This window comes from Zootoca vivipara, chromosome 4 (assembly GCF_963506605.1).
Source record: "Zootoca vivipara chromosome 4, rZooViv1.1, whole genome shotgun sequence".
NCBI classification, from domain to species: Eukaryota; Metazoa; Chordata; class Lepidosauria; order Squamata; family Lacertidae; genus Zootoca; species Zootoca vivipara.
In genome coordinates, this window is record NC_083279.1 from 84,982,824 (window position 1) to 85,010,700 (window position 27,877).

At 44.9% G+C, this 27,877-nt stretch overlaps 2 protein-coding genes across 2 annotated transcripts in view; both read right to left on the reverse strand.

Moving 5' to 3' along the window:
* ARHGAP42 (Rho GTPase activating protein 42) overlaps positions 1-27,877 on the reverse strand; it is a 162,268-nt gene that overhangs the window by 73,321 nt on the left and 61,070 nt on the right. Inside the window, exons 3-4 of the mRNA XM_035116468.2 lie at positions 25,650-25,711; positions 9,511-9,582 (exon numbers count right to left, since the gene is read on the reverse strand). Of these exons, the coding sequence (XP_034972359.1) occupies positions 9,511-9,582; positions 25,650-25,711 (134 nt within the window). The remainder of the gene's footprint in view (positions 1-9,510; positions 9,583-25,649; positions 25,712-27,877) is intronic.
* Positions 10,101-11,039, reverse strand: LOC118085624 (proteasome subunit beta type-5). Its single transcript, XM_035116469.2, has one exon. It carries the CDS (start codon positions 11,011-11,013, stop codon positions 10,159-10,161), a length of 855 nt encoding a protein of 284 aa, XP_034972360.1. The 5' UTR covers positions 11,014-11,039; the 3' UTR covers positions 10,101-10,158.

The window sequence follows — 27,877 nt, forward strand, 5'->3', positions numbered from 1 at the left end:
TTAGAATGTGAATTCAGAAACAAAACCCAGGATATAATCAATGGAACTTACAGAAGTGCCAGTGTGCCTTATGAAAAATAGGCAGATAATCTAATAGCAAAATATGCACTTTTTGAAATATTACTTAAGTCTTTGGTGTGACAACTGCAAAAATGCTTCCTGCCAGAAATAACACACCAGAGATGTAAAAAATATTTCTAAAATTCTACTTTTCTGCATTTTCTGTCACATCTTTGAAACAAACAGCTTGAAATACGGCTTCCCCCTCCCAATAGGGAAGAAAACTTTAGATAATGCCCTGTAATATTTTTCCATACTGCGATCCATGCGAAGAGTAGCTTTCAGAAATGTAATATTTCTTAAAGGTTTTCTTCCCTTCTTTTGATTTTCTTAATTGTTTCAGCATGTTACTTGAAACAGTATCCTGTTTTGAAAACGAACAGTCAAAGGAGTGGAGTCTGGTTGCCCTCTTTATTCATCCTCTTCGAGTGTGTTTAATGAAACGTCATAGTGTGTATATATCCCTTGGACAATTCATCCTAAGAGCTGCTTTGCTCGACTAAGACCAAAGGTTCTCTTAGAATTTTGAAGTGTCAGGCATAGCTCTAGTGGCTTTAGCCCAAACGTAGCAGAGTTTTCCTGCACAGCGCAGAAGCTAGTTGAGGTGGAAATGACTAGTCGGCTAGATGCAGAATAACTATTTACAGGATTTATTAAAAGATAATAAAACCAGCAGAGTTTCTGCATACAAAGCAAAGCAAAATAAATCCTCTCTATCTCTCTCTCTCCAACCATATGCAGCACTCCTACTCCTAACACCCAACAAGGAACTACTGTGCTAGCATTCCTAGATAACAGAGTTCAGTGCTGGTCGTTAACCAATCAGAGAGTAGTTTCCAGGCCAGGCAGACCTTGGCTTTCTGCCAAGTGTAAATTGACACTGCCTTGAGTTAATTGTGTGAAGCAAGAATCTGTAAGTTTCCCATGAGAACCAATTATCAGAAACCGAACAGGTTCATCTGATTTAAGGCTCTGATTCTAACAGCATGCGAGCCGACAGGCACTTCTGAAATCTCGAAGATGGAAAGAAGGCAAATGTCTTCTGCCATTTGCTCCCACTGTCTGGTCCAGAGATGCTCATCTCAAAATATGGTGGTTTCGTTTAACTGTTATGGCTTATGGCTGTTGATATACCTAGCCAGTACCGGTGCCTTTTTCTAGAAGGAGAGGTGTTCGCATGGGGTGGGCACTGGGAGCCTTCTGCACCTCAGCCAAGCAGCTTAAGGACCCCCCCCCCCGCCCTGGCCGCTTGCCCCACATGATCCAGAGACTTGCTCAGCTGAGGTGTGGGAAGACTTCTTCCCTGCACCTCAGCTCTGTGGGTCAAGGAAGCCGCCCTGCCTCTTCGGCTGGCATACACAAGCAGGAGGACGCGGGTGGCACTGTGGTCTAAACCACTGAGCCTCTTGGGCTTGCCGATCAGAAGGTTGGCGGTTTGAATCCCCATGACGGGGTGAGCTCCCGTTGCTCGGTCCCAGCTCCTGTCAACCTAGCAGTTCGAAAGCACGCAAAAAAGTGCAAGTAGATAAATAGGTACTGCTTCGGCAGGAAGATAAACGGCGTTTCCATGCGCTGCTCTGGTTTGGGTGTTCAATTGTGCCGGAAGCAGGTTAGTCATGCTGGCCACATGACCCGGAAAAACTGGGGGTGAGCTCCCATTGCTCTGCCCCGGCTCCTCCCAACCTAGCAGTTCAAAAGCATGCCAGTGCAAGTAGATAAATAGGGACCGCTGTGGTGGGAAGATGAATGGTGTTTCCGTGCGCTCTGGTTTCCGTCATGGTGTTCCGTTGTTTTAGTCATGCTGGCCACATGACCCAGAAAGCTGTCTGTGGACAAATGTCGGCTCCCTCGGCCTGAAAGCGAGATGCGCGCCGCAACCCCATAGGCACCTTTGACTGGACTTAACCGCCCAGGGGTCCTTTACCTTTACAAGCAGGAGGGACAGGGGAGCTTTCCCGGCTGAGCCAAAGCCCCACTGTGCTTCTCCCAAACTTGTATAGAGGATGTCCACTTCGGGATCTGGGGAGGGTTTCTTTGTCAGGCAGAGGTGCAGCGTGGCTTTGCTAAGGCTGGCCAGGTGCTGCCCACCTGAGAGGCCCTGGCCATCATTAATTCAGGAAGGATTATAGCTCAGGGGTAGAGTGTTTTATTTTATTTTTAAAAAACTGTATGCAGGAGGTCCCAGGATCCAGCCCCGACATGTCCACGTTGGACGGGGAAAGATAGAAACCTGGAGACTCACTACCAATCAGGGCAGACAATATAGCTGGAACAATGGTTTGACTTAGCACAAGGTTTTACCCTGTATAATTATTATTTATTACTGATTAAATTTGTATACCGCCCTTCATTTGTAGATCTCAAGGCAGTTTGCAACATAAAAACGCAAGTTAAAAAAAACCCAGCACAATACATAATAAAAACAAGAACAGAAACTAACCAATAACTCCCTTACGATTCAGTTTTGCAAATCAGTTTGTAGCTTTTATAAGAGTTCTCATGAAAATTCATCTGGGAGGCCAACATATCCCTGCCTCCCAACTTCCATCAACCATCTACCGCCCCTGTGAGTGTACAATCTTTGGACCCTAATAAAGGCCCCAAACAGAGGATGCCAAGGAAGAAAGAGAAAAAAATGAAAGGGAGGGGGTTAAAAATAGAAAAAAGAGGCAGGAAGAAGAAAGGAAAGCGAGAGGAAAAAAGAAAAGGGGGAAAAAAGACAAAGGGGGGAGCAATAAATGAAAATAAAGAGGACTTTCTATTTTACATCTTCCAGTTACATAAAAAAAAGTTATTTAAGACATTCAGCCCATGATGACATCCATCTTCTCCACTTTCTGCTACACAATATTTCTTTTAAATCCAAGTGTTTTGATGTTTATTTACAGATTCAGACTCTTTTTATATATATATAATATTCAGAAGGGCTAACAGCAGATGGAGAAACAAACATAGTTTAAAAAACAGCATCTGCTAAAACAACTTTTTCCCAGCAACTATCAAGCAACATCTCAGAACAGGCCTTCCCAGTTGGACGGCCAGAACCATCTTATGAGAAAATAAATCTCATGCTCAAGAACTGTTTACAATGGTCTTCCTGTTTACTAATGGGAAAAGGTGGCTTAAACCAAAGGCTAACCAGGGACATGCAGACCTTCCCTTGGGCTGGCTAAGCAACTGCCGGCAGATTCTACAGTGGGGTTGTTGTGAAAGTCTGGAGTCCTGCTGCCCACAGCACCCACTTTTTTGGCCCTGACAAAGAAATCGGCACATTTAGGTCCATTCATTCTCAGGGTCTGGTGCCTCCTACCTCATAGTGGAGATGTGCAATTCTCAAACCCTTTGTGGAACTCCAAATGATTCCCCAGAATGATGCCATGGACTGGGCAGCCAAGATTAGGGCAGGGTGCATAGTTCAAGCTATCTCTGGTTTCCCAGACTAAGCTCAGGGAAAAGCAGGAGTCTTAGCTGGCAGCGCAGCAACTGTTCTAAGCTGAAACTGTCCATCATTTGTCTGTGAAATGAGCAACAGAAAAAGCTATAGCTCCCTATCTAGGAACATTTGTGAAGCCCTGGAAAAGTATATTCCCTGTTCCCCACAAAGACTCTAAGCTCCCTTCTTCCCTGACCATTGGCTGTGCTAGTTGGCTGATGGGAGTTGGAATCCGACAACATAAGGCAATAATTGAGACCATCCGAAGGACGCTTAATAGGCTCGTCACTCAACCCCAGAAATTTGCTGGGAAGAAAAACATGCAGGGGTTTTGAGACGCGTTTGCAAATAATCTAAAACGAAGACTGGCAGCTGTTATGCCCAATATCAGAGAAAAAGGCAAAAGAAAGATCTTCTTTAAAAGATTATTATTATTATTTTTAAATCTCTTTTGTGAAATTCTTTTTTTAAAAATGATTTTTATTAGTTTTACAAGATAAATTCCACATTTAACACATTAGAATTTCAAAATCAAACAAGATTCTTCTGAATCTTAGGACTTCCCTCCTCCCCTCCATGGGTCCTTTAGATAACTTAATCGACTGCATATTATAGTTAATCCAAATTATAATCCTCCAGTGTGTCCAAAGTCTTTGTAACTTTGCAAGAGTTATTGAAAGCCTGCCAAAGAGTTTGAATGTTTGCAGTGGTCTTTTAAATACAATCTACATTTGTCCCATTCTCTATTGAAGTTTTGAGCCTCTTGATTTCTGATTTTCCCAGAAAGATGTTTAAGCAGCCTTCTTCTTTGCCACCTCACCTCCATCAGTCAACATTTGTTCAAAGAACTGAAAAGCTGGAAGGGACCCCGAGGGTCATCTAGTCCAACCCCCCTATACTGCTTTTGGCACAGCAGCGATCAGGGGTAGAGTGCATAATTCGCATGAAGAAGGTCTCAGGTTCAATCCCCATCACCCCCCAGGAATGACTGTGAAAGACCCCCTGCATCAAATCCTGGAGAATTGTTGCCGGTCAATGTACAGGGTTTCACTGAGTGAACTGGGACAACCGTCTGATAATTTACATGCAGAGCCCTGGGTTTAAGCCAAGACAGAAGCTTTAAGTAGGCAAGAAATAAAGATAGAGTGGCACCTCAGGTTAAGTACTTAATTGGTTCCGGAAGTCCGTACTTAACCTGAAGTGTACTTAACCTGAAGCGAACTTTCCCATTGAAAGTAATGGAAAGTGGATTAATCCGTTCCAGACGGGTCCGCGGAGTACTTAAATTGAAAGTACTCAACCTGAAGCGTACTTAACCCGAAGTATGAGTGCAATTGGTTCTGGAAGTCCATACTTAACCTGAAGCGAACTTTCCCATTGAAAATAATGGAAAGTAGATTAATCCATTCCAGACGGGTCCGCGGAGTACTTAAACTGAAAGTACTAAAACCGAAGTGTACTTAAACCGAGGTATGACTGTATATTCATGCGGCTGCAGATTTTACCTTGGTATTGAATTACAGTGGAACCTTGGTTTATGAACACCTTGGTTTATGAATTTTCGGTTTACGAACGCCGCGGACCCATTTGGAATGGATTAATTCACTTTCCATTACTTTCAATGGGAAAGTTCGCTTCAGTTTATGAACACTTCAGTTTATGAACAGACTTCCGGAACCAATTACACCCATGCTTCGGGTTAAGTACGCTTCAGGTTGAGTACTCCGCAGACCCACCTGGAACGGATTAATCCACTTTCCATTACTTTCAATGGGAAAGTTCGCTTCAGTTTATGAACGCTTCAGTTCAAGTACTCCGCAGACCGTCTGGAACGGATTAATCCACTTTCCATTACTTTCAATGGGAAAGTTTGCTTCAGTTTATGAACGCTTCAGTTTATGAACAGACTTCCGGAACCAATTGTGTTCATAAACACGAGGTACCACTGTATTCTACAGTATTAATTGGGCTGCAGGCCACCCTATTTCAGAGACTAGGGGAGAGGTGGTGTTAGCAGCACAGTTAAAGAAGCTGAGTTGCAAATCAAGATACCTGAGGATACATTGCCTACATTCCCTGCCGTCCTCTCTGAAGGTCTTTCTTGTGATGCACCAGGTATTTGTTTCACGGTTGTACGACTAGGGTCTTTTAGCACAGCGGAACACTTTCCTGCAGAACACACTTCCAGCAACTGATGGACACGGCATTTTGTCTTCTATTGAATACTGCTCAAAACATTTGTTTCTTCAGGTTTTTCTGAGAGAGACAAGTCTATTCACTGACAGTATTTGGCCGGTGGTATTTTATGACAATCGTACACGTTCAAATGCATTTTTTTGCTTTAAGTTTGTGCACCGCTCTCTAACTGTTAAACATTTAACGCTCTTATAAAGGTTCCACGTAAATAAAACCAAGGGGTCCCTATCTGAAATGTCACTCCTGCTGTGAATTCACTATAGTTCCCCTCCCTTCCCCAATCTGCAAATTGCAGATAATGGGGCGGACTTATCTTGCAGGACTGTTGGAAAGATCGCAGCAAGGATAATGTACACAGAGCGCTCAGAACACTCTGAAATGCCACATCAATGCGAAGCGGAGCCAAATCAACAGAGCAACAAACAGTTCTGTCTCTTGCTCTGCCAAGACCAACAGAGAGGCAGATGTAAAGTTAGAGGAAAGAGAAGGAAACTTCTTCAGTGTCTTAAAACTAAAAGTATCTCGGTTTGCCCCTTATGTTTTCTTTGATCTGACACTGGTGGCAATAAAGAGGGAGATGAGCACTTCAGCAAACATTGCTAAATACTATTGTACAGGACGGAGGCCTTAGCCTAAATGCAGACAGCACAGCAACCCGTGATCTCAACAACATTACCAGCTGGGGACCAGCGAAACCACATTGACCAAATAAGGAAAGTGACTTCGTGCCTGAAATCCTTTCCCACTTAGCTCACTCTGCTTTTTTCTGTCATTTGTGCAATAAATGATAGGGGCCACCCTCCCCCACTTTCCCCTCACAGCTCAAATGGAATAAACTGCCTAGCGAGCCGTATAATGTATAGCTGGACTTGTGTAATCTTGGGGTGCGAGTAGGAGGTAGAGGAGAGAGAGAGAGAGAGAGGGAGAGAGAGAGAGAGAGAGAGAGAGAGAATTATATTTGCAGAGACCAATCCTCCACAGAATCATAGAGTTGGAAGAGATCCCCAAGGGTCCTCTAGTCCAGCCCCCTGCAATGCAGGAATCTCAGCTAAAGCATCCAGGACAGATGGCCATCCAAGGAAGGAAAGACCACAACCTCTCAAGGGAGACCATTCCACTGTCAAAACAGCTCTTACTGTCAGGAAGATCTTAGGACAGGCATCCCCAAAATCAGCCCTCCAGATGTTTTGGGACTACAACTCCCATGATCCCTAGCTAACAGGACCAGTGGTCAGGGATGATGGGAATTGTAGTCCCAAAACATCTGGAAGGCCAAGTTTGGGGATGCCTGTCTTAGGATCTCCTCTCTTGTACATTGAAGCCATTGGTGCGAGTCCTGCCCTCCAGAGCAGGAGAGAACAAGCTTGCTCCATCTTCCATGTTACAGCCCTTGAAATATCTGAAGATCATAGCTCCTCTCAGTCTCCTCTTTTCCATGTAAAACATACCCAACACCCTCAACTGTCCTGTCCCTCATAGGGCTTGGTTTCCAGGCCCTTGATCTTTTTGGCTGCCCTCCTCTGCGCACGTCCCAGGTTGCCAATATCTTTCTTAAATTGTGGCGCCCAGAACTGGGCCCAATATTCCAGGTGTGGTCTGATCAGGGCAGGATAGAACAGTAATAGGGGCACTGTACTTCTGCTGATGCAGCCTAGAATAGCATTAGCTTTTTTTGTTGCTGCAACACACAGTGGACTCTTTCTACGCTTCTGGTCCACTAAGACGCCAAAATCCTTTTAATGCATTGTACTAGTAAGCCAGGTGTCCCGCATCATATATGCTTGTAACATTCTGAAGCTATTTAAACTTGCTCCGTGACATTTTCATTCCACAGGACAGTTACATAATCAACACAGTAAAGGTTATTATTTTGCACAAATGAAGCTCTCCCTTAAATCCTTTAGTTCCTCTGTATTAAGACTTCCAAAAATGTCAGAAATTGTTTTATTTTACTGTCCCTGAGTGTGTTTATTAAAATTAATATTTCTAAATTTCTAAGTTGATGTTTTAAAACATCCTTCTCAAAATAGCAGAGCAACTATAGAGTATCTATTAAATATTAAGGAGTGGGGATTCCAAGAATGGAAAGCTGAAGAGAGCCGCGGAGCTATGAAAATCATGGGAACACAAACTGTTTATATCGCTGAAAAAGTTTCGTATCTTGGAGGGTTTCCTCCTCCATTTTGGAAACCACATCAGAACAGTTCACCCAGACACTGAAGACTTCCCACAAACTTCAGAATCACTCGAACAGCATTCTAAACAATAATTTTATGCTGGCCTACACTTCTGTCCAAATTCCTGATTCATTCACAGCTACTTTGCAAACCTCTCACCTCCAAATGAACATGTCACTTTTATTTTACAGCAAAAAGGGTATGTGTGCATATCTGCAGTGTGGAGAGATGCGTTATCTGCCCCACAACTCAGGGAGGGGCAGATGCAGAAGTCTCTCCCCCCCCCACTCTCTTTGAACACATTGGAATAATCCAGGGTTCCCCAAACGTGGCTCTCCAGCTGTTTTTGGACTACAGTTCCCATCATCCCCTACCACTGGTCCTGCTAGATAGCGATGATGGGAGTTGTAGTCCAAAAATAGCTGGAAGCTCAAGTTTGGAAAACTCTGGAGCAATCTAATGCACAATAACAGGCAGCTTCCAATCCTTGTTCCCAGCATTTCACATTCAGAGACATACTGCAGAGATTTATAATATTCATAGTACAGTGGTGCCTCGCAAGACGAATTTAATTCGTTCCGCGAGTCAATTCATTTTGCGAAAAATTCGTCTTGTGAATCACGGTTTCCCATAGGAAATGCAATTGGAAAAAAAAATTCGCCCATAGGAATGCATTAATTAAATTTCAATGCATTCCTATGGGAAACCGCGATTCGCAAGATGAATTTTTCGCAAAACGAATTTGTCTTGTGAGTCACCATCAGATCGCAAGACGCATTCGTCTTACGAAAAATTCGTCTTGCAGGGCATTCGTCTTGCGAGGTACCACTGTAGTTGGGTCTAGGCAATCATGACTTAATAAACCAAGCAGTGTGTGTCCACATGCAGCCATTTTGCTCTACATAAGCAGAGATACACATTCAGGAAGTCACAGTCCGCTTTAAAACATGGCTTCATGTCCTGGCTAAGCCGGAAGCCACTAGTTGGTTCAGACACAACAGGAAGATATAACAGGAGAGAGCTGTTGCGTTCAGGTTTTGCTTTTGGGCTTCCCATAATGGGTATCTTGTTGGCCACTGTGAGATCAGGATACTGAACTAGCTGGGTTGCTGGCATGATCCAGCAGGCTCTTACGTTCTTAATTAACTGAGGCTTGTTTCCGTGCGTGTGCTGAGCTTAGAAGTGGCTGCCTGCAGATGAAAAATCATGGTTCCTATCTAGGGAAGGTATCAAGATATCTCACAACAATGGGCATTAATTAAAGACTGTTGCCGATTCCTTTACTTTGCTGATTTCCACCTGAAACGCCAAGTGGGAACATAACATCAGAATTTATTTATTGATGAGGATGTCCTTGTGTGGACGCTGGGGGGAAACTTGGATGTATGAACAGCAGCAAGTCCACCATAAACTGCGTGCCCAGCGATGAGTATTCATGGCTTCATCATGCAGTGCAGTTTAGCTGTGGGGCTGATTAATTTGTTTCGGAATACTTATATCCTGTTTTATAGTCCCGAGAGGCTCTGAAAGCAGCTTACAAGTGATGTTTACAATTAAAAAAATATCACATTAAGTCTAGTACCAGGGACAGAAACCACAAAATGAAGCAGTGTCTGCGTATAACAATATTCAGAAACAACTTACTTTTGCTGCACCTATTTGTTCCTTACGAAATTTCTCCAGTGGGGCTATTAAAACATCATTAGCATTCTGGATCTGAAATACATGTGAAAAAAAATATACATCAGTTTGGAATAACACATTTTTAGTTAACTATAATCCCGATGCACAAACTTCTCAGTCAAGAAGTGGCAAAATTTCTGAAATAATTCACAGAGTTGGAAAGGAGCCCCGAGGATCATCCGCTCCACGCCACAACAATGCAGAAATCTTTTGCCCAGTGTGGGGTTCGAACCCACAACCCTGAGATTAAGAGTCTCATGCTCCACTGACTGAGCTATTCCACTGACTGTTGAGTCAGCTATTTCAGAAGAGCAGGCTGTATATGAAGACACCGGCTAAATTATGATTAAGTCTGTAACCTTCCACAGGCTTAGTAGAGTGCAAGGCTGGATCTTTTTTTTTTTTTTTTTTTTTTTTTTGGACAGCAAAAGTTTAATTCTGAACAAGGAAAAAAAACGAAAACAAAACCCAAATACTACATGAAACATGGGTTACAAGCATGAGACATCTTCCCAGATGGCGGCATCTATGAGTCCCGCCCTTCCTCCAGCCAGCAACCCTTAAGAGACCCCAAATCAGCACCCTAGCTTTCTCCCAAAGTCCATCATCTCAAGCTACTGTTTCTGTGGCTTTGTCATTATACAATTCATGCAGTTTGGACACGTCATCGCTGGAGACACGGATCCAGCCATCCTGGCGCACGTGGTAGAGGTTGACTGTGCCCCCTGAGTAGGCATCACGGTATGTAGCCTGGTAGATGGCGCGACGGGCCAGATCGTAGGCTTCTTCGACGGTGAGATCGTTAGAGTAGCCACGGTCCATCACTCCATAGGCGTAGACAGATCCGGAGCCCACCGAGAAAACTTTGCCCGAGATGCGGTTCCCTTCACTGTCCACGTAATAAAGTCCTGGCCCTCGCTTGTCCCAGCCACAGATCATGGTACCCATAGAGAGCCCCATTCCCTTGTACTGATACACCATGTTGGCCAACAGCTTCGAGGCAGCAGCCACTGATATCTGCTCCTTGTTGCGGAGTTCATAGATGCGACACTGCCGTGCCAGCAGCCGCTCCCAGAAGCTGCAATCGGCTGCACCACCAGCCATGGTGCCCAGCAGGTAAGGGTTAATCTCGATGACCTTCTTGACCGTCTGAGAAGCAATGTAGACACCTGCTGTTGCCCGGGAATCCACGGCCACTATCACACCATGCTGAAACTTGAAGGCCAGGGTGGTCGTGCCATGCAGCAGCTCGATCTTGGCATCCCCCGCGGCGGTGCCTGGGTCCAGGCCGGGACAAGGGGCCGCCAGAAGCAGCGGTAGCCCCGAGGCCTGGGCTTCCGCCCCATGGCTGCCCCCACCGCAGGTGCCGAGCGTGGGGAGTCGGAACTCGTTGCCGGCCCCGAAACCGAAGAACCCGGCCCTGTTCACGGGCAGCTGCGGCTCCAGGAGACTGGCTAGCGCCATCTTGGATAAGGGCTAGTCGCAAGGCTGGATCTAAACACATCGCAGAAGCATTTCAGTTAAACGTGTTGCAGACTTTGTATGAGAAATCGGGTTAGCAAAAACGGAACTCCACAGCGCCATCTGGTATCACTGTGTTAGAATGCATAAGCAACGCATATAAAGCGCTTTTTGTTTGCCAGTGTAGCTGGGTCCTAAGACTCATTGGATTCAGCTGGATTGATTTCTGAATAAATAAACATTAAGCATCCCGGGAACCTCTGCTTTCTTTGTTCTTACCTTTAAATGTTAAAGGACTAGAACCTCTGCTTTATGATGCATAAAGCAAGTTACTAGTCCTCCTGACACCAAAATAGGCTTTGCTACTATGTGGATAAACAATCATCTCTTGATCATTTTGCACACACACACACACATATATATACATATACATATATACATATATACATATAGTTGGTAAAAACAACTCACTGAGCTGAGATTGTGAGTTATATCTGACTAAATCAACTTGACAAGTCAGTCTACTGGAAATCAACAGACAAAAGTTACCCTATTTACATGAATCTAATGGGTACCTCAATTTTAAAACCCTTGAAACAAAGCAAAAAAAGCATTTGCTGGCGAATGTAAAAATGTGCCATCAAATCTAATGCACACCCAAATTTTCGTGATGTAATTTGGCCAAAAAAGGTGCGCATTTGAGCAAATACGGTAGTTGTGCCTATTTATTTCATTTCTCTTCTCTAAGTATGACTTAGATGGAAGCACAAGAAGTTAAAACAGTTTTTACTTGGGGCCTCAAAGACAGAAGAGTAGGCTGTGGGAAAATGTATTTCCATAGAGCATCCACGCTGAAAAGGCCCTAACCTTGATCTAAACTCTGAAGCAAGCCACACATGAAGAATTTGGGGGAAAGATTGTCCTTCACTCCTTCCCATGTTTAACAATATTAGAACCACACCAACACACATATAATTAACACAAGTTGCAAAATCAAGCCTTTCCTGATATTGATTTGGTTTAGCTTGGTGCAGAATATATATACAGTGGTGCCTCGACTTACGAATTTAATCCGTTCCAAAGGCACCTTCGTAGGTCGAAAAATTCGTAAGTCGAAAAGCGCCATTGGAAACGCAATTTCCCATAGGAATGCATTGGAAAGGGAAAAATTTGTAAGTTGAAGCAACCCCATCTAAAGTTGAAAAAACCCTATCTAAAACTGCCACGGTTTCCGTTCGGTTGTCAAGAAATTCGTAAGTGTGTGGCCATTTGCCCCATTCGTAAGTCGAAAAATTCGGTTGTCGACTCGTTCGTAAGTCTAGGTACCAGTAAAGTATACCCAGATGCCTGTTTAAAATATATTGCACTGCATATTCACTAAGAACTTGTTTTTAAAAAATATGATTTCTGGCCAACTGCTATTATTGTTCCCACTACATGTATTACTAGCAATCTCTCTAGATAGGAAATCTAAATAGTCATTCCATCTGTTCCAAAAATTCCCCATTTGTGAGATTGAAGCTGGGGTTGTTGTTGTTGTTGTTGTTGTTGTTGTTGTTGTTGTTGTTTGGTTTAAAGCATGTAAATATTTAAAGAGGAGAAACATCATTATACTTAAGACTCCCAGAACTGCAGTTGTTTTAGAGTAATTAAGTTTTAGTGTTTGAGCACTGATGTATTTCAGTGCTAATTGTGGGATACAAGGGCAAGACGACTGTCTGGAGCAAAGTTTAATACAGCTATTCTCCCCGCCTCACCCACAAATAATTTGAATTTGGTGGGTAATTTTTATCTGTTATAATCACCTTCTACTTAACATGCCAAATGAACTGTTGGTGATATTTTGATAGCTGGTGCTTAAAGCTGTCCGTTGAACTGGGGGAAAGAGGCTACCATGTTAGTCATTACTCTTAAAATCAATTATACCCAGAGTACCTTGCCCATATGGAACAAGAACGACACACACAAGCACCGTCATTGAGACCTATCTGCAATAGGTTTCGTGGCCGTGCTTTACAAACTACTTGTAACACTCAGTATTATATAGCAAAAGGATATACAGTGGACGCTCGGGTTGCAAACGTGATCCATGCGGGAGGCACGTTCGCAACTCGCAGCGATCGCAACCCGCGTCTGCGCACGCGTGGGTTGCGATTCGGTGCTTCTGTGCGCGTCGAAACCCGGAAGTAACCCGTTCCTGTATTTCTGGGTTCGGCGCAGAGCGAAACCTGAAAAGACGCAACCTGAAGCAGCTGTAACCCGAGGTATGGCTGTACTACAAATTAGGGATGGGGAGGAATTTGTTATCTTTTTGCACTGGGCAAACCTAATCTGATGCTTCCAAACTTGCTTGCGGAATGGAAGACAACTCTCAGTCCGATTATGCCGGACTGAGATCGCAATTCTCCGGATTGCTACTCATGGCGCACAAAAAGCGCACAGAAGTATAAATTTCACATAAGGGATAAAGTACAAAATGCATAGTTCGTGGGGGGAATGCATTGAAAAGCATGTATTTTGTGAAAAGAAGTACAAGCAAACACGTGTACAATTTAGATGTCAGCTTATTTGTGCATCCTTTTCCAAAAATATGTGCAAAACAGGGCAAGGTGTACCTATAATTGAGCACCAGACGGGCCGTTTGGTCTATCCCTACTATAATTCCTTGAAGAGATCAAGTGGGAGGAAGGCCATCAACATGGGATAAAGCATCCCCTACCACTCTCTGGAAACCATTTGGATCCATTAAGTGGCAGGGGCGGACCATCTGAATTGGTCCCACCTTTCCGGAAGCCGAACCACTTCCGCTGTGTTTTTCTCAATTTTCTCAATTGAAATTGCTGGCCGCTCTTTGCACCTTGGTTGTCAAACGTTTCGGAAGTCGAATGGTCTTCCGGAACGGATTACGTTCGACAGCCGAGGTACCAGTGCCAAGCAGGTTCATGGGATTTCAGGCATGGTTGACTTGGGTTTAGTATGCCTTCCATTCCTCTTCTATACCAAAGGGTGTGTGTGGATTACTCAAAATCTACAAGAAAAGCTCTCTACTACATCACATTCTGAGTACAGAAATGAATACTGGGTTTCCCGTAGAATACAGATTTAAAAATGTCAGAGATTATTAAATTTCATACCGTAGAAAAATAAGTTGGCACGTTCTGGTACCTCCGTCAAGATCTGGAACTCAGCAAACACAAGAGATCCCCAAATGCTAATGTCACAAGAGGAGGTTTTGGTTTATGAGATCATCTGAACAAGAAAAGACACACAAGCATTCCCAGGCACCCAAATGCTGGCTCTCAAAAATCACTCAGAAAAGCCTGTAATAAGTACCTTATGTTGCTGGTCAATGATTCCCCACCCCGCTCCCCGATTCCAGCCTTTCCACAAGCGATACAAGCCAAATCTTCATGCAGTGGCGTACGTCAGGAATTCATAGAAAAGGCGAACTGTGGCCACAATTGTTCCTCCTTGTGAGGTCGACGTGCAAGGTGAACAAACACATTTAATTACATTTTTTAAAAAAGAAATGTTAACAGCCTTAAGTAAACAAAATACAAACATGGGTTGGGTTTTCTTTTTCAGCAAGTCAATACAAGCAGAATAGCATCATGAGGCTGCATAGGGGAGTGTTTCAGGATATACTGGCTGACTAGATATGATCAGGGGTGTATGGGGTGTTAAGGCAAGAGGAGTGCCTCTTGTAGGGGACATGTCATGCTTCTTCTGGGGTAGGTTGCCTACCTTTGATCCCAAGCCTCCGCTTCCTTGCAGGCTAAGGAGCTGCAAGGAGGTAACCCTACACCAGGCATCCCCAAACTGCGGCCCTCCAGATGTTTTGGCCTACAGCTCCCATGATCCGTAGCTAACAGGACCAGTGGTCAGGGAAGATGGGAACTGTAGTCCAAAACATCTGGAGGGCTGAAGTTTGGGGATGCCTGCCCTACACCAATCCAGAGGGGAGTCCCTAAGACAGTTGGATGGCGCCTTGTACGCCTCCTTCCAGCAACTCCTGCAGCCAAGCTGGTGCCAAACGTATTGCTCTGTTTTCCTTTGGAGCACATCAGCGAGGTCGAGCGGTGGGTCTTGTTATCTGGGCAGCCCAGGGCCTCCAAACACACTGCCTATGCTTGCACCCCAGGGAGGTCACTTCAGTGCTGCTAATGCAACCATCTGATTTCACCCCGGAGAGGCACTCCATCGTCTCTCGAGACAGATGGATGCCCACAATATATGATCATATGTTAGAACGGATTGCAGACTGTGGTCCGCTTCACCTTACCTTTAGGTACCATGGCCATAGCTACACCTATCTTGGTCCTGGTAAGGCAGCAATGTCTTCCCACTTATTTTTGTAAATTGCTCTGGGAGCTCTTTTACCTAATGCATAGAATATAAATGCTTGAATAAGATATTACAGATGCAACGGCAACGCCCTCCCCAATTTCTAGGCTCCATTTAAAAAAAGGTCAGTGGTTGTATGCAACGCTAAACCAAGGGTGTGATTGTTATTCAGCCTAAGGGCTGGATCCATAACTGGTCCAGACTCTGTAGAAGACACCCGAAGATTCAAATTTCAAGCCAGGAGGAGGCACAGACCTATCTCCGACCTTAGCACTGTATTTCCACAGCATTAAGGTCAGGATAAAGCTCTGCTTGAAGACAGGCTAATAGAGAAATGATTTTGTATTTTGGTCCCTCTACATTGAGCAGCACTGACCCACAAAAAATGCTGTTTGGGGGGTTAAGGAGAAAAAACAGAAAGAATCCAAGCGTAACTGTTGTGCTGGAAGAAAGTAATTGAAAGTTGTATTTTAAAATAGTGTTTTCATGAATGAACATGTCCAGGCACCCAGCCAAAATCAGCGTAGCTGTTTGTAATGGTACCATGCCTGGGAGCCCTTAAAACGTAAGAGACTACTGTGCAGCCCTCGATTCAGGAGAGTCAGAACACAGATTTACACTATGCATGCCATAAAAATATCCTGAGAAAAGGAGAACAAGAATGTTAAATGTAATACGAATGGATGGCCAAGCAGTTGCTTAAAGACTGCATCTGGCTCCTAAATGATTCCCCCCCCCAGCCCCTAGCAACCCTAAATTTTGCCCACAGCTTCACTCATAGCAGGGGAAGAAGAAAATGTGTGTGTGTGTGTGTGTGTCTACACACACACACATACACATACACACACACACACACACACACACACACACACTTTTAAGGGAATACAGAAGTCCCACACTAACAATATAGCACTTTTGAATTTTGCATGTGGTGTCAGAATCCTATATAAAGTTCCTGTGTCTCTGCGTCCGCGCTACTGCGCATGTGCCCCACGGACACAGGGATTGGACGCGGACGCACGCGCTCTCCCCCCCAACCCCTCTGCCTACGGTTTACCTACCTGTGGCCGCCAACCACCGCTCCCCGTGCGAACGTGTGCACTCTGTGCGAGTGAGTGGGCACCCAGGAGAAGGCCGCCATCGTCGCCGCCACAGAAAGAGGCCGAATCGCGGCCTTCTCATGGGCGCCCGCTGCCCGGCTGGGCTCAGCGGAGCGTCCCGACGAAGCGGCAGCTGTGGGAGGGGCCAGTTGCCCCCCCGCGCCGCCGCCACTGAAACAGGCCGAATCGCGGCCTTCTCCTGGGTGCCCGCTGCCCAGCTGGGCTCAGCGGAGCGCCCTTGAGGAAGCAGAGCGCCCTTGAGGAAGCGGCGGCCGAGGGAGGGCCAGTCGCCCCCCCTTGCGCTGCCGCCGTCGAAACAGGGCGCATCACGGCCTTCTCCTGGGCGCCCGCTGCCCAAATGGGCTCAGCGGAGCGCCCACTGCTAAAGGGAAGGAAGGCCGCGGCCCCACTGCTCCTCTCACATACCGGTATGTTCTAGCGCCCTTTTTTAATGGGCTGAATGACACTAGTATGTATATAACTATCCAACTCCTACTGCTAGAAGATGCCACTGGCATTGTGGTGCCACATCTCTCACAACTGGGGTGGGGGGTAAGTGTGTGCTTCCTGGAGACTTGAAAGGAACCCTCAAACTCAGAATCTTCCTTTTATTAAGAGAGAAAGACATCTATAGTCAAGTGATGGGCTCATTCTAACACCTCATCATCTTTTTCATACAATTTAAGTAGATGGACAGGTGACCCCCTCCCCCCCCCAAAAAAGTCCCTCCTTCAATAGGAGCAGATCAGGAGTGAGCACAGAGGTTTGCAGCAGGGAGGCAAATTTCCACTGCAGCACAAGCAGAAATTCTTCTGTTAGTGGATACCTGCAGTTTCTTAGTCACGAATCACAATCAGAAATCCTCAATTGGATTCTCACCTTTGTATGCATTTGCTGGGCGACCTTAGGTGTGTTGTTACTATTGCTGCACTTATTAGTTGCTTTTTTTTACAAAAGGTAAACTCGATGTGACTTCCTTTAATTAAAGCCAGCATAAAGTAAAGCAAAATAAAAGCTAAAAAACATTCATGTACATAAAATATGGGCTAAACAGGGGTGGCCAACTCCCAAGAGACTGCGATCTACTCACAGAGTTAAAAACTGGCAGTGATCTACCCCCTTTTTTGGGTCCAGTCAAAATTGTTGAGCTTTTTTTAGGAAGGAGGAAGGCACATTTTGGGGGGGGGGTTCAGGTCAAAGTTGTTGGGTTTTCAGGGAGGAGGTAAAATGTTGAGCTTTTTTTTAGGGGAGCCACAGTTGTTCAGCTTCTGTGGGGGGGAGCCAATGATCTACCAGGGATCTACTGCAGATGTCCAGTGATCTACCAGTAGATCACGATCTACCTGTTGGACATGCCTAGTCTAACACATCCTACGCACTAAAAGGAGGCCGTGCTATCTAAAACTCTCCAAGTTAAAGGACAAAATCCTGGCTGAAAAGAAACGGTTTTGCCTGGCACTAAAAGTAGGCAATGATGGTACCAGGAAGGCCTCCCTTAGGAAAGGGTTCCATAAGTGGGGAGCCAACACTAAAAAGGCTTGTTCTTTGGCTGCCGCCCGCCACACCTCCCTCAGAGAGAGCACATGGAGAAGGATGTCTGGGTTGGTTGAGCTTCAGATCTGACATACCTTCCAGGATCTAAGAACATTAAAGACATCCCTGGTGGATCAGACTACACAACCTATTTAGTCCAGCAACAAAAAGTTGTCTATGGTTAAGCGCCCTGGGGAATTGTTGCTGTTGTCACAATCAAGCAGTGTATAAATTTTATGAAATAAAGAAAAAATAAATAAACAACAGTCCTCTCCCGCTATTTCCCCCTATGTCAGGCATGTCCAAACATGGCCCTCCAGATGTTTTGGGACTACAATTCCCATCATCCCTGACCACTGGTCCTGTTAGCTAGGGATGGCGGGAGTTGTACACCCAAAACATCTGGAGGGCCAAGTCTGGCCATGCCTGCCCTATGTATTCAGAAGCATGCTGTCTCTGATCCTGCAGGTAGTATGCAGCCATCGTGACTAGTAGCCATTATTGCATAAGCCAGGCTTCCTCAAACTCGGCCCTCCAGATGTTTTGAGACTACAATTCCCATCATCCCTGACCACTGGCCCTGCTAGCTAGGGATCATGGGAGTTGTAGACCAAAAACATATTTGGGGGGGGGGGGCTGAGTTTGGGGAAGCCCGGATAAGCTAAATAACATGAGCACTTGAAAGCACAACATGAGTACCGAGCATCACCAACTTCTTACATTTTGGGGTGAAATTAGGTGCCTTGTTCCCGACAGCGTGTGATGCGCTCGTCATTTCAGAAGATGGCTTTGAGGAAAAGGACAAGAAACTGATTGCTTTCATAAATGAGAAAAGGCAAGTGGCTTTGCCGTTTGAAATCCCATGCTACAATCAGTTTGCACTTTGGCTGAACCCAGCCTGGTAATAGTATCTATCCCATTCCCACAGAGGATGTGTTTCAAGAGGGAGGGAGGGAGGGAGGGAGGGAGGGAGGGAGGGAGAGAGAGAGAGAGAGATATCGCACCAAGCTGTGTAGTGCACCTTTTTAATAATAATAATAATTTCATGGCAGTTTTGAAAGCTATGCAAGGTGTGCTGTGTTCTGCCACCTTAGCGAGAGGTTTTATTAAGTGAAGTGGAAATAATAAAACCCTGAAGGGTATTACGCCCTACAACCAATACTATCTGCAATATCCTTGCCGGCAGAGGGTTGCGCGGGGTTCCACGCAGCAAAACGAAGGCACACTTCAATACAGATTTCAGACTGAAGATCGAAGTTTCCCAACTGGTTGTGTTCTGTTGTGCTCTCTTTGTAACAGGTTGGATGAAATCATAGCACCTCAGTGGTCAGACACAAAGGAGACAAAGGGGGCTTTTTTAAAACCTACACGGGAGTTGGCAAAAATACATGAGATCTACATCAAAAGGTTCTTGAGTGATAGGGCTGAAAATCAAGGTAATGCCGACAGAGGAAAAACAGAAAACAAATGATGAAAGGGCACAGAAACACTACACAATCTGTAGCCTTCCACAACCTCAATAATATGTTAGACATCATAAGGGGGTATCTGAGGTGTTCAAATTGGGGTCCTCAAAGAAACAAGGGTTTGTACAGGACCCTGCTTGGCTCAACATTCCAGGCGTTCCCCACTGCTGCATTTGCCTCCCAATATAGTAGCCACAAGGAGGGCCAAGTTATTAACCCTGGTGTAGGGAAAAGGCAACAACAACAACAACAACAACAACAACAACAACAACTTATTATGTATACCCCGCCCATCTGGCCGGGTCTCCCCTGCCACTCTGGGCAGATGCCCTGGCAGAACATTTATTTTATTTATTAAATCTGTATACCACACTTCATCCATAGATCTCAGGGCTGTTCACAACATAAAAATATAGTGTGTAAAAATATAGTATATAAAAACACAAGATACATGAAAAAAAATGAAGACGGGAACACAAACAAATAACTCCCACTCCTGCAAACACGCTTAAAAGAGGCGTAAGATTTCAATCAGCCCAAGGTCTTTGTCAGAGGTTGTTGCGACTACTCTAGAGTAATGACCTTCCACATGCTTGTCTTTTAACAGTCTTTATTGGTGCACTTTATTTACAGTGCAACGAGGTGCTGGAAACATGTCTGCTTATTCCGAACCAGAATCCGGCACTGCCCCTTTTCGTGACTTGGACCAACATAAGAGTCGCGGGACAGCGAATCTCCTCCCCTTTCTCCTCCTCCTTAATTCCGGTGCCGGGGGAAAGGGTCTGCGCTCCGTCTTTTCCCTCTCCCCCCTTCCCGTCTCTCTCCTTTCCCGCCTGTGGAGCAGGGGCTCTCCCATGCTGCCAGAGACCTGGCTCTCTCTCTCCGCTTCCTGACTAGCCCCTTCAGACCCCGCGCTTTCATGGCTGCTTGGGGACGAACTGCTTCTGATGAGAGGAGGTTCTCTGTACTCCCCCCCCCCCTTACAGTCTTGTTGCAGAGGAACGTTTTTGCCTGGCGCCTAAAGGTGTATAATGAAGGTGCCAGCTGAACTTCTCTGGGGAAAGCATTCCGCAAATGGGGAGCCACTGCAGAAAAGGCCCGTTCTCATGTTGCCAACCTCCAGTCCTCTTGTGGAGGAGGCACACTCTCCTTCCTGATTTTCCCAGTTTAATATGCCTGTGAAAACCACATACTCTCTTGACATACACTAAGGGAAGGGAGAGGGAAGCTTGTTTTGCTAGAAAGCTCCTCCTGGTTGTTCGTTTGCTCTGAATTGGATGCAGAAATCTCCCGAGTCTGAAACCAGCAGCCCTATGTGTGACCAACCCACCAAGTTCCCATGATCTGTGCATTGCTCGCTTTATTAATATTCATCATGAAACGGAACTCACGGTTCCGCTTGGAATGGAATGTTTCATGTCACTGTTAAAACAGTGGTTAAAAATAAAAGCTTCTTAGACGGGAATGGTTTTAGAGCAATTTGCTCTCGGAGAAAGAGCAGCCAAACACTTAAGTGTATCGTATGACGCTAGCATACCTGGTTCACTTTCTACCATGACCCCAGGATAAGCCAGTCAATTCCTCCACAAGCGCCAGAGAGAGGAGAAGGGAGAAACTCAACAGCTCCCCAAAGGGTGCCTCAAACAAAGCCTATTCTTGTTCCCATCATGTCAACAGCAGCTCTGATCTGGATTTCAATCTCTTGGATTAAGAACACATGAAATTGGCTATCAGATCTCTTTAGCCTACTGCTAATCATGAAATGCAATAAACAGAAACAAAGGCAGCATGGAAGCTCATAGAACATGGCTTGCCACAAAATGCATGAACTACTGACTTCTGCAATAAGTCAGGGTGAGGTAGAGATGGAGAGAAGAGAAGAAAACCTCTGGACAGCAGGCTTGGACATGGCAAAGAAACTGGGCTTCATTTCCCTGCCTGCCTCTCCTCTGCTGCCCTGCTAGCTGCTTCCCAAATCGGTGTCCGTTTGTTTTTAATTTAAAATGTTTATAACCTGCCTTTCTGCGGAATTATGGCAACAGTAGTTTGGAGAGGATGCTAAGAAGTCTTCCCTCCCCTCCAACATTTAAGACTTCTCTAGAGAAAGAGAGAGAATGACTATTAAACAAGCTTGATTCTATCTACAGTGGTACCTCGCAAGACGAATGCCCTGCAAGATGATTTTTTCGCAAGATGAATGCGTCTTGCGATCTGATGGTGACTTGCAAGACAAATTCGTTTTGCGAAAAAATTGTCTTGTGAATCGCGGTTTCCCATACGAATGCATTGAAATTTAATTAATGCGTTCCTATAGGCAAAAAAAGAAATTTCAATGCATTCCTATGGGAAACCACGATTCGCAAGACGAATTTTTCGCAAAACGAATTGACTTGTGGAATGAATTAAATTCATCTTGTGAGGTACCATTGTATCTATCTATGTATCTATGTATCTATGTATCTATCTATCTATCTATCTATCATCTATCTAATCTATCTATCTATCTATCTATCTATCTATCTATCTATCTATCTATCTATCTATCTGTAGATATGTCCCCAAGGGCTTATTCTGGCCTTCCTCACCCCCACCCTAATGCTTTTCATCTTCCTTGAGCTTCAGATAAATGGAAGGCTGATGGGAGAAAAAAGGAAGAACTATTTATAAGCTGCTCTCCAAGATAAATTACTTTGTGCGTCTTCAAGAAAAGCCTTGAAATCTATACAGAGGATCGCCAGACTATGCAGGGGAACAGGATCATCAGATAGGTAGGGACACAGCAGCACCAGATAGTGAAGAAAAGTGAAGTGTGGCAGCTCCAGCTCTATTAATCTTCTGAAAGTAAGAACAACAGTATTTTGTGTAGCTCTCGGTTACACAAATATAAAAAGATGCATGGTTCCCTCTTCTCCTACTCTGCAGTGCTCTAGACAAAAACTTTCTTTTTAAAGTCATTTTTCATGGGCTAGTAAAAAACGGACTGCGAGTTATTCTTTATTTCTGGCTGTGAATGACTACGATGGGAGCATTACCGAGCCATCTCCATCTATCACGAGTGCTCTCCTGAATGCGCACAAAAATTGCTCATCTAAATCTAATGCTACAATAGCAGTCCGCTCTGCCGGCAAAAACATCCATCCACTTTTCCAAGAGAGCATTAAGGTGGCTCGCATGGCAATGTTTCATGCAAGACACCAACTTTTATACACAAATTAGAGGCACCCAGCATGCCCCAGTGCTTGTATATGAAAGCTGGAAAACAAACCATAATATATCTAAGGATGGTACCATGATCTACAGCTATTTAGCATGCCCCCAAACCACATGGCACAGTCCTTTGCCATTTCAGACAGAAGGGAGGGAGGGAGCCGCATGTTTGAAGGCTTCCCAGTTTTTAAAACGAGGCCTCTCTGAACATGCAGTGAATTTGAAAACAACTTGGATCCACTTTTACCAACCTGCTGCTCTCTAGATCTTTTGTCCCATTAGCCACAGGCAACAGATCTTGGGAGAACCACTGTTTTTAAGTCAAATGACTGCTTGCATGGCGTCGAAGAATTGTATCCAGACCTAAATTCATTGTACATCTCTGACACGTACGGCAGCCAGCCAGTGTGGTACAGTTGCTGGGTGTCAGGCTAGAGAGATGCGAGTTCCAACTCTCACAAAGCTTACCGGGTAACTTTTGGACTTGCAGTCCAACCTGCCTCACAGGCTTGAAGCATGAAAAGGTGGGCGAATTGTGAAAATGCATCCTGGGATTTCGCAGGAGAATGCTGGGCTAACAGTGATCACCATCGCAAGAAGCGTAGTTTGCATTTTGACTTGCCTGCAAGCTAGCAAGCATCCTTGACAAAGAAGTTGGGGGTGGGTGGAGAGGAAGATCTGAACTTTTGCTTTGGTGTTCTGGTGCCTTTATATTGGAGATAAGACTTTTTATTATATTTTCTTCATACAAGTCAAAGTTAAAATGTGCTCTCACTTAAAAGGTCACTGCAAGCACCTCGCTAAGGTTAATAGATTCCCCATTTAAAATTTCACGTTTCAATGCCATTACCGTAAAAGGAAAACTATGAGCTGAAAGAATGCTGGATATTTAAGGAGTCTGATAGTTCACTATATATGTATATAGCTTGCAGACTTTAATGTTCTTCCTGGACTTTGAAAATAATTACTCCCTTGTTTGAAAGCTTTCCTGTTAAACTTTAGCTTGTAATAGACTTCAGAAGCAACAGAGGAATGGTGACCAGCGCCAGCCAGGTTTTTGTACTATAAAGCTATGGTGAAGTGGGCTGCTTGAACTAAAGAAACCTCTATCACACAACTAGTTATGATGCATAGGGACGCGGGTGGTGCTGTGGTCTAAACCACTGGCCTCTTGAGCTTGTCAATCAGAAGGTCGGCAGTTCGAAACCCCACAATGCAGTAAGCTCCTGTTGCTCTGTCCCAGCTCCTGCCAACCTAGCAGTTCGAAAGCATGCCAGTGCAAGCAGATAAATAGGTACCACTGTGGCGGGAAGGTAAACGGCATTTCCATGCACTCTGGTTTCCGTCACAGTGTTCCTTTGCAGCAGAAGCGGTTTGGTCATGCTGGCCCCATGACCCGGAAAGCTGTCTGTGGACAAACACTGGCTCCCTGGGCCTGAAAGCGAGATGAGTGCAGCAATCCCATAGTCGCCTTTGACTGGACAACCATCCAGGGGTCCTTTACCTTTTACCTATGATGCAGACATGGAAGGTTAGCAACTGGATGCCCTTGGGTCAAATCTGGCCTACGGAAGGGTGCCAGTCTGAACCACTAAGAGCTTGGTTCAGCTGCTATTTCCAGAATAAAACTGGGTGGCGGAAGGAGAATTTGGCATGCTGCCATCAGCACTTTGGAAAAGGGTGGGATAAAAGTGTGATAAATAGAATATCCCCCCCTGCTGACAACCCAACAGAAGGATATGATATCAGTGGCAGCGGCGGCAGCTGGAAGAGATGTGACTCACTAGGGAAGAGCTGAAACTGAATGTTAGAGCAGGTGCTGTGCATGCCAAAGGTTTCAGATTCAATCCCCAGCATCCTCACATAAGCGCTGGGATAAATCCCTGCCTGAAAGCCTAAAGAGCTGCCAGTCACTGTAGCTGATACTGAACCACATGGACCATTGATCAGATTAGTTCCTAATGTTCCTACTAGTTAGGAAGCCGCTTGGAAAGTTAGGCTGAGAATCTGGCACATCACCCGTCACCCATTCCCTTCCCCAGAGGTAATCTTCAGCAAGGATGCACACTTATGGTTGAATTCTAGAAAACAGGATCAAATGTATGTGGTCTGAAGACGGAACTCTAGCACGACTTAGCTACACAAATTCCCAGTGTAGGAAGTGGCAGTAGCACCAGGAGGACGAATCTCAGAATCATAGAACTGTAGGGTTGGAAGAGGCCCTCAGGTTCATCTAGTCCAATTCCTTGCAATGCAAGAATAGGCAGCTGTTCCATACGGGGATTGAACCTGCAACCTTGGCCTTATCAGCTCCAGGTGCTAACCAACTGAGCCATTTTGTAAGAAGACAAGGAGCTACATAGTTCTACGCCCTAAGCTGCAGCTGAGCATCATTTCGGGGGGGGGGGGATCTAAAAGTTTGGAATTTGAAAGAGAATTTGAATTTAAGTCTCGAAATGTACATTTTGTTTTATTTTGTTTTTAGTGTTTAGGGCGCAACTTTCCCCAAAGCCTACTTTTCCAGATACCTTTGTACTCTAGTGGAATATTAATGAAGTGATTGCATCTGTTGTAAGCAACAGATCTTCTCTTTAGTTCAATATTTTATTTAGTACATTTTTAACCCTGCGAGTGATGTTCTATCCAGGCTCAAACCAAACCTAGACCTGCTTGCTCTTGCAAGTTTGTTGTGTCATGGACCACGTCCTAATAGCAGCTCAACAACCATTTCCTGTATGCATCTGGGATGAACAGACCGCACTTTGGCATTCAAGGGCACCAACTATCGTAGAAGGGCATGTTAAGTTCAACGTTGCAAAATGTGCAGAACTCCAATAATGCATTCATTTGGGGTTTGTCAGGAAGCAGTGAAAACAACAACAAGAAGAACAGCAACAACCCAGATTCTTGCGTGCTGAGATTTCCATAAACATGAATGAAAAACAGGAGCTTTTCCAGGAGAAGGAAAACACTGAAGGAACAGACTTACCAGGCGTCTCCTCTCCTCTTCTACCGCAATCAATAACCGGGCAAACTCCTTCAGCGACTGGGCTATGAGAGAAGAGGGCCGGGGATGGAAACAACAACGCAGAATGAATTAATTGTATATTGCAAAGTCATTGCTAGTCTTCATGCAAAGGAGTAAGTGACGCTTATGGATTTTTAAGGTCCCCCTTGAGGCAGAGGAACGGCAGCAGTAAAACTGGCTTAGATTTGTCACACAGCACTACCCTCAAGAACCCTTTCTTAATCTGCAGTGCAAGGCCCCGACCTCTCCAAGAGGGAACAAAACCATCACAAATGGAAGCCTCTGGGAAGAGCCCCAGAAATCAAAAGTCAAATGCTCCAACACTTCGAAAACCTGTTTCGGGAGGATAAGATTATCCTCCGTACAGTGTGAGGAGATGTTCCTTGGAAATGGTATACATGTTAAGTCTTGCCCTAGGAATGCCATAAAAAAGCAAAAACAAAAAAGCCACAGTTTCCCTGTAGGGAGAATTCAATTTTTAAGCCTACATTTCTTGATCCTTGCCTGCGTGGTTTAGAGCAGGGGAAAAACCACTTGTTACAGCAGCCTTGCCCAACCTAGTATGTTCCAGATGTTTTTTAAACAGAATCATAGAATGGTACACATGTTTTTTTTACAGAATCATAGAATGGTACAGATTATTATTTTTTTTACAGAATCATAGAATGGTACAGATGTTTTGTTTTTTAACAGAATCATAGAATGGTATAATTGTAGAGTTGGAAGGGACCCTGGGGATCATCTAGTCCAACCCTCTGCAATGCAGGAACAGGCAGCTGTCCCATACAGGGTTCAAACCTGCAACCTTGCCATTATCGGCGCCTGATAATGAGCACGATAGAAGCTCTGCAAATTAGATCTCCTTTTTGCAGATTAGGATATTTATGATTAAAAAGAGGAGACAGAATATAAATCGGGAGAAGATGGATTTTGAAAGGTTGGTTCAAATGGCCATGCTCTAACCAACCGAGCTATCCAGCTACCACCAACCCTGGCTAACATGCCCATGGCTGTAGTTGATGGGAGTTGCTGTCCCAAGCATAAGGAGGGCACCAGGTTGGTAATGGCTACAGTACAGAATATCTGCCATCCATGCAGTGGTAGGGAGGTGAACAACTCCGTGGATAGTTACCATTTTCAGCGTTCTTCCTATACGTAACTCAAGTGATATGTGCACCATCAAAAATGGTACCAAGCGAGAGAAGACTCCCTGCCAAATGCTCCTGCCTGAATTTATTCGATTACTGCAAAGAAATAGCATCTAAGGAGAAAGAGGCGGTTTCCGTCTCCTCGGCGGATATATTCCGGCCAAGAAAATATCATTTATATTCATTCTCTGAAGTGCGCAATCATCTGTTTTTCTAATCAAGAGGTGCTCTCTTCTGAGCACTGAAGGCTAAGGCCACATTCCATTCAGTGGTAGACTGGCAACCCGCAGGAGTCGAGCACGAAGGATGGAAAACAACACGCAAGGCAGAATGACACATAAACCCAAGGTTGATTGAGTATCTCGATTAAGCACTTTGCCTTCCTTTTGTTGTTTCAAGAGCCTGTTGTTAGTCTGAGAGTGCCTAAAATCTACTAGGCACCCTGGCGAAACAAAAACAGAGGGCAATTCCAGCCCATTGCCACACAACATAAATTAGACAAAATGAGACACTGCAGGAAAATTAGGGGGGTCGGGAGGGATAGGAATGGCATGTCCGTTTCCTGGGTCAATTAAAGTAGAAATACAAACAGCAGACTGTCGGGGGGGGGAAGAGGTTTCATGGGAAATTTAAAGCAAAAAGAAAGTGTAAGAGAAAAATGAACAATCGTAAAAAAACAGCAAGCAATGAAAAGGCTGGACCTCCAGATATTTCTGAACCACAACTCCCTCATCCCTGACATTCCAGATGCTTGCTAAAGCCAGATTCTAGGTGTAAGGACCACTTTGATCTTTGGGGAAGGGCAGCCTCTCACATGTTTTGTGTGTGAAGAGTTCCAAGGTTCAATCCCTGGCATTTGCAGGTGGGGCTGGGAACAACTGTCCGAAATCTTGGGAGAGCTTCTGTCAGCAGGCTATTATTAAATCAGATGGACCAATGGTCTGACTTTCTACATAGAACCGAGATGCCTCAGTCGTAGAGCATGAAACACTTCATCTCAGGGTGGTGGGTTTGAGCCCCACGTCGGGCAAAATATTCCTG

Excerpts from the sequence above, each read along its gene's own strand:
- LOC118085624 (XM_035116469.2), bottom strand. The coding sequence starts at position 11,013 with ATGGCGCTAGCCAGTCTCCTGGAGCCGCAGCTGCCCGTGAACAGGGCC.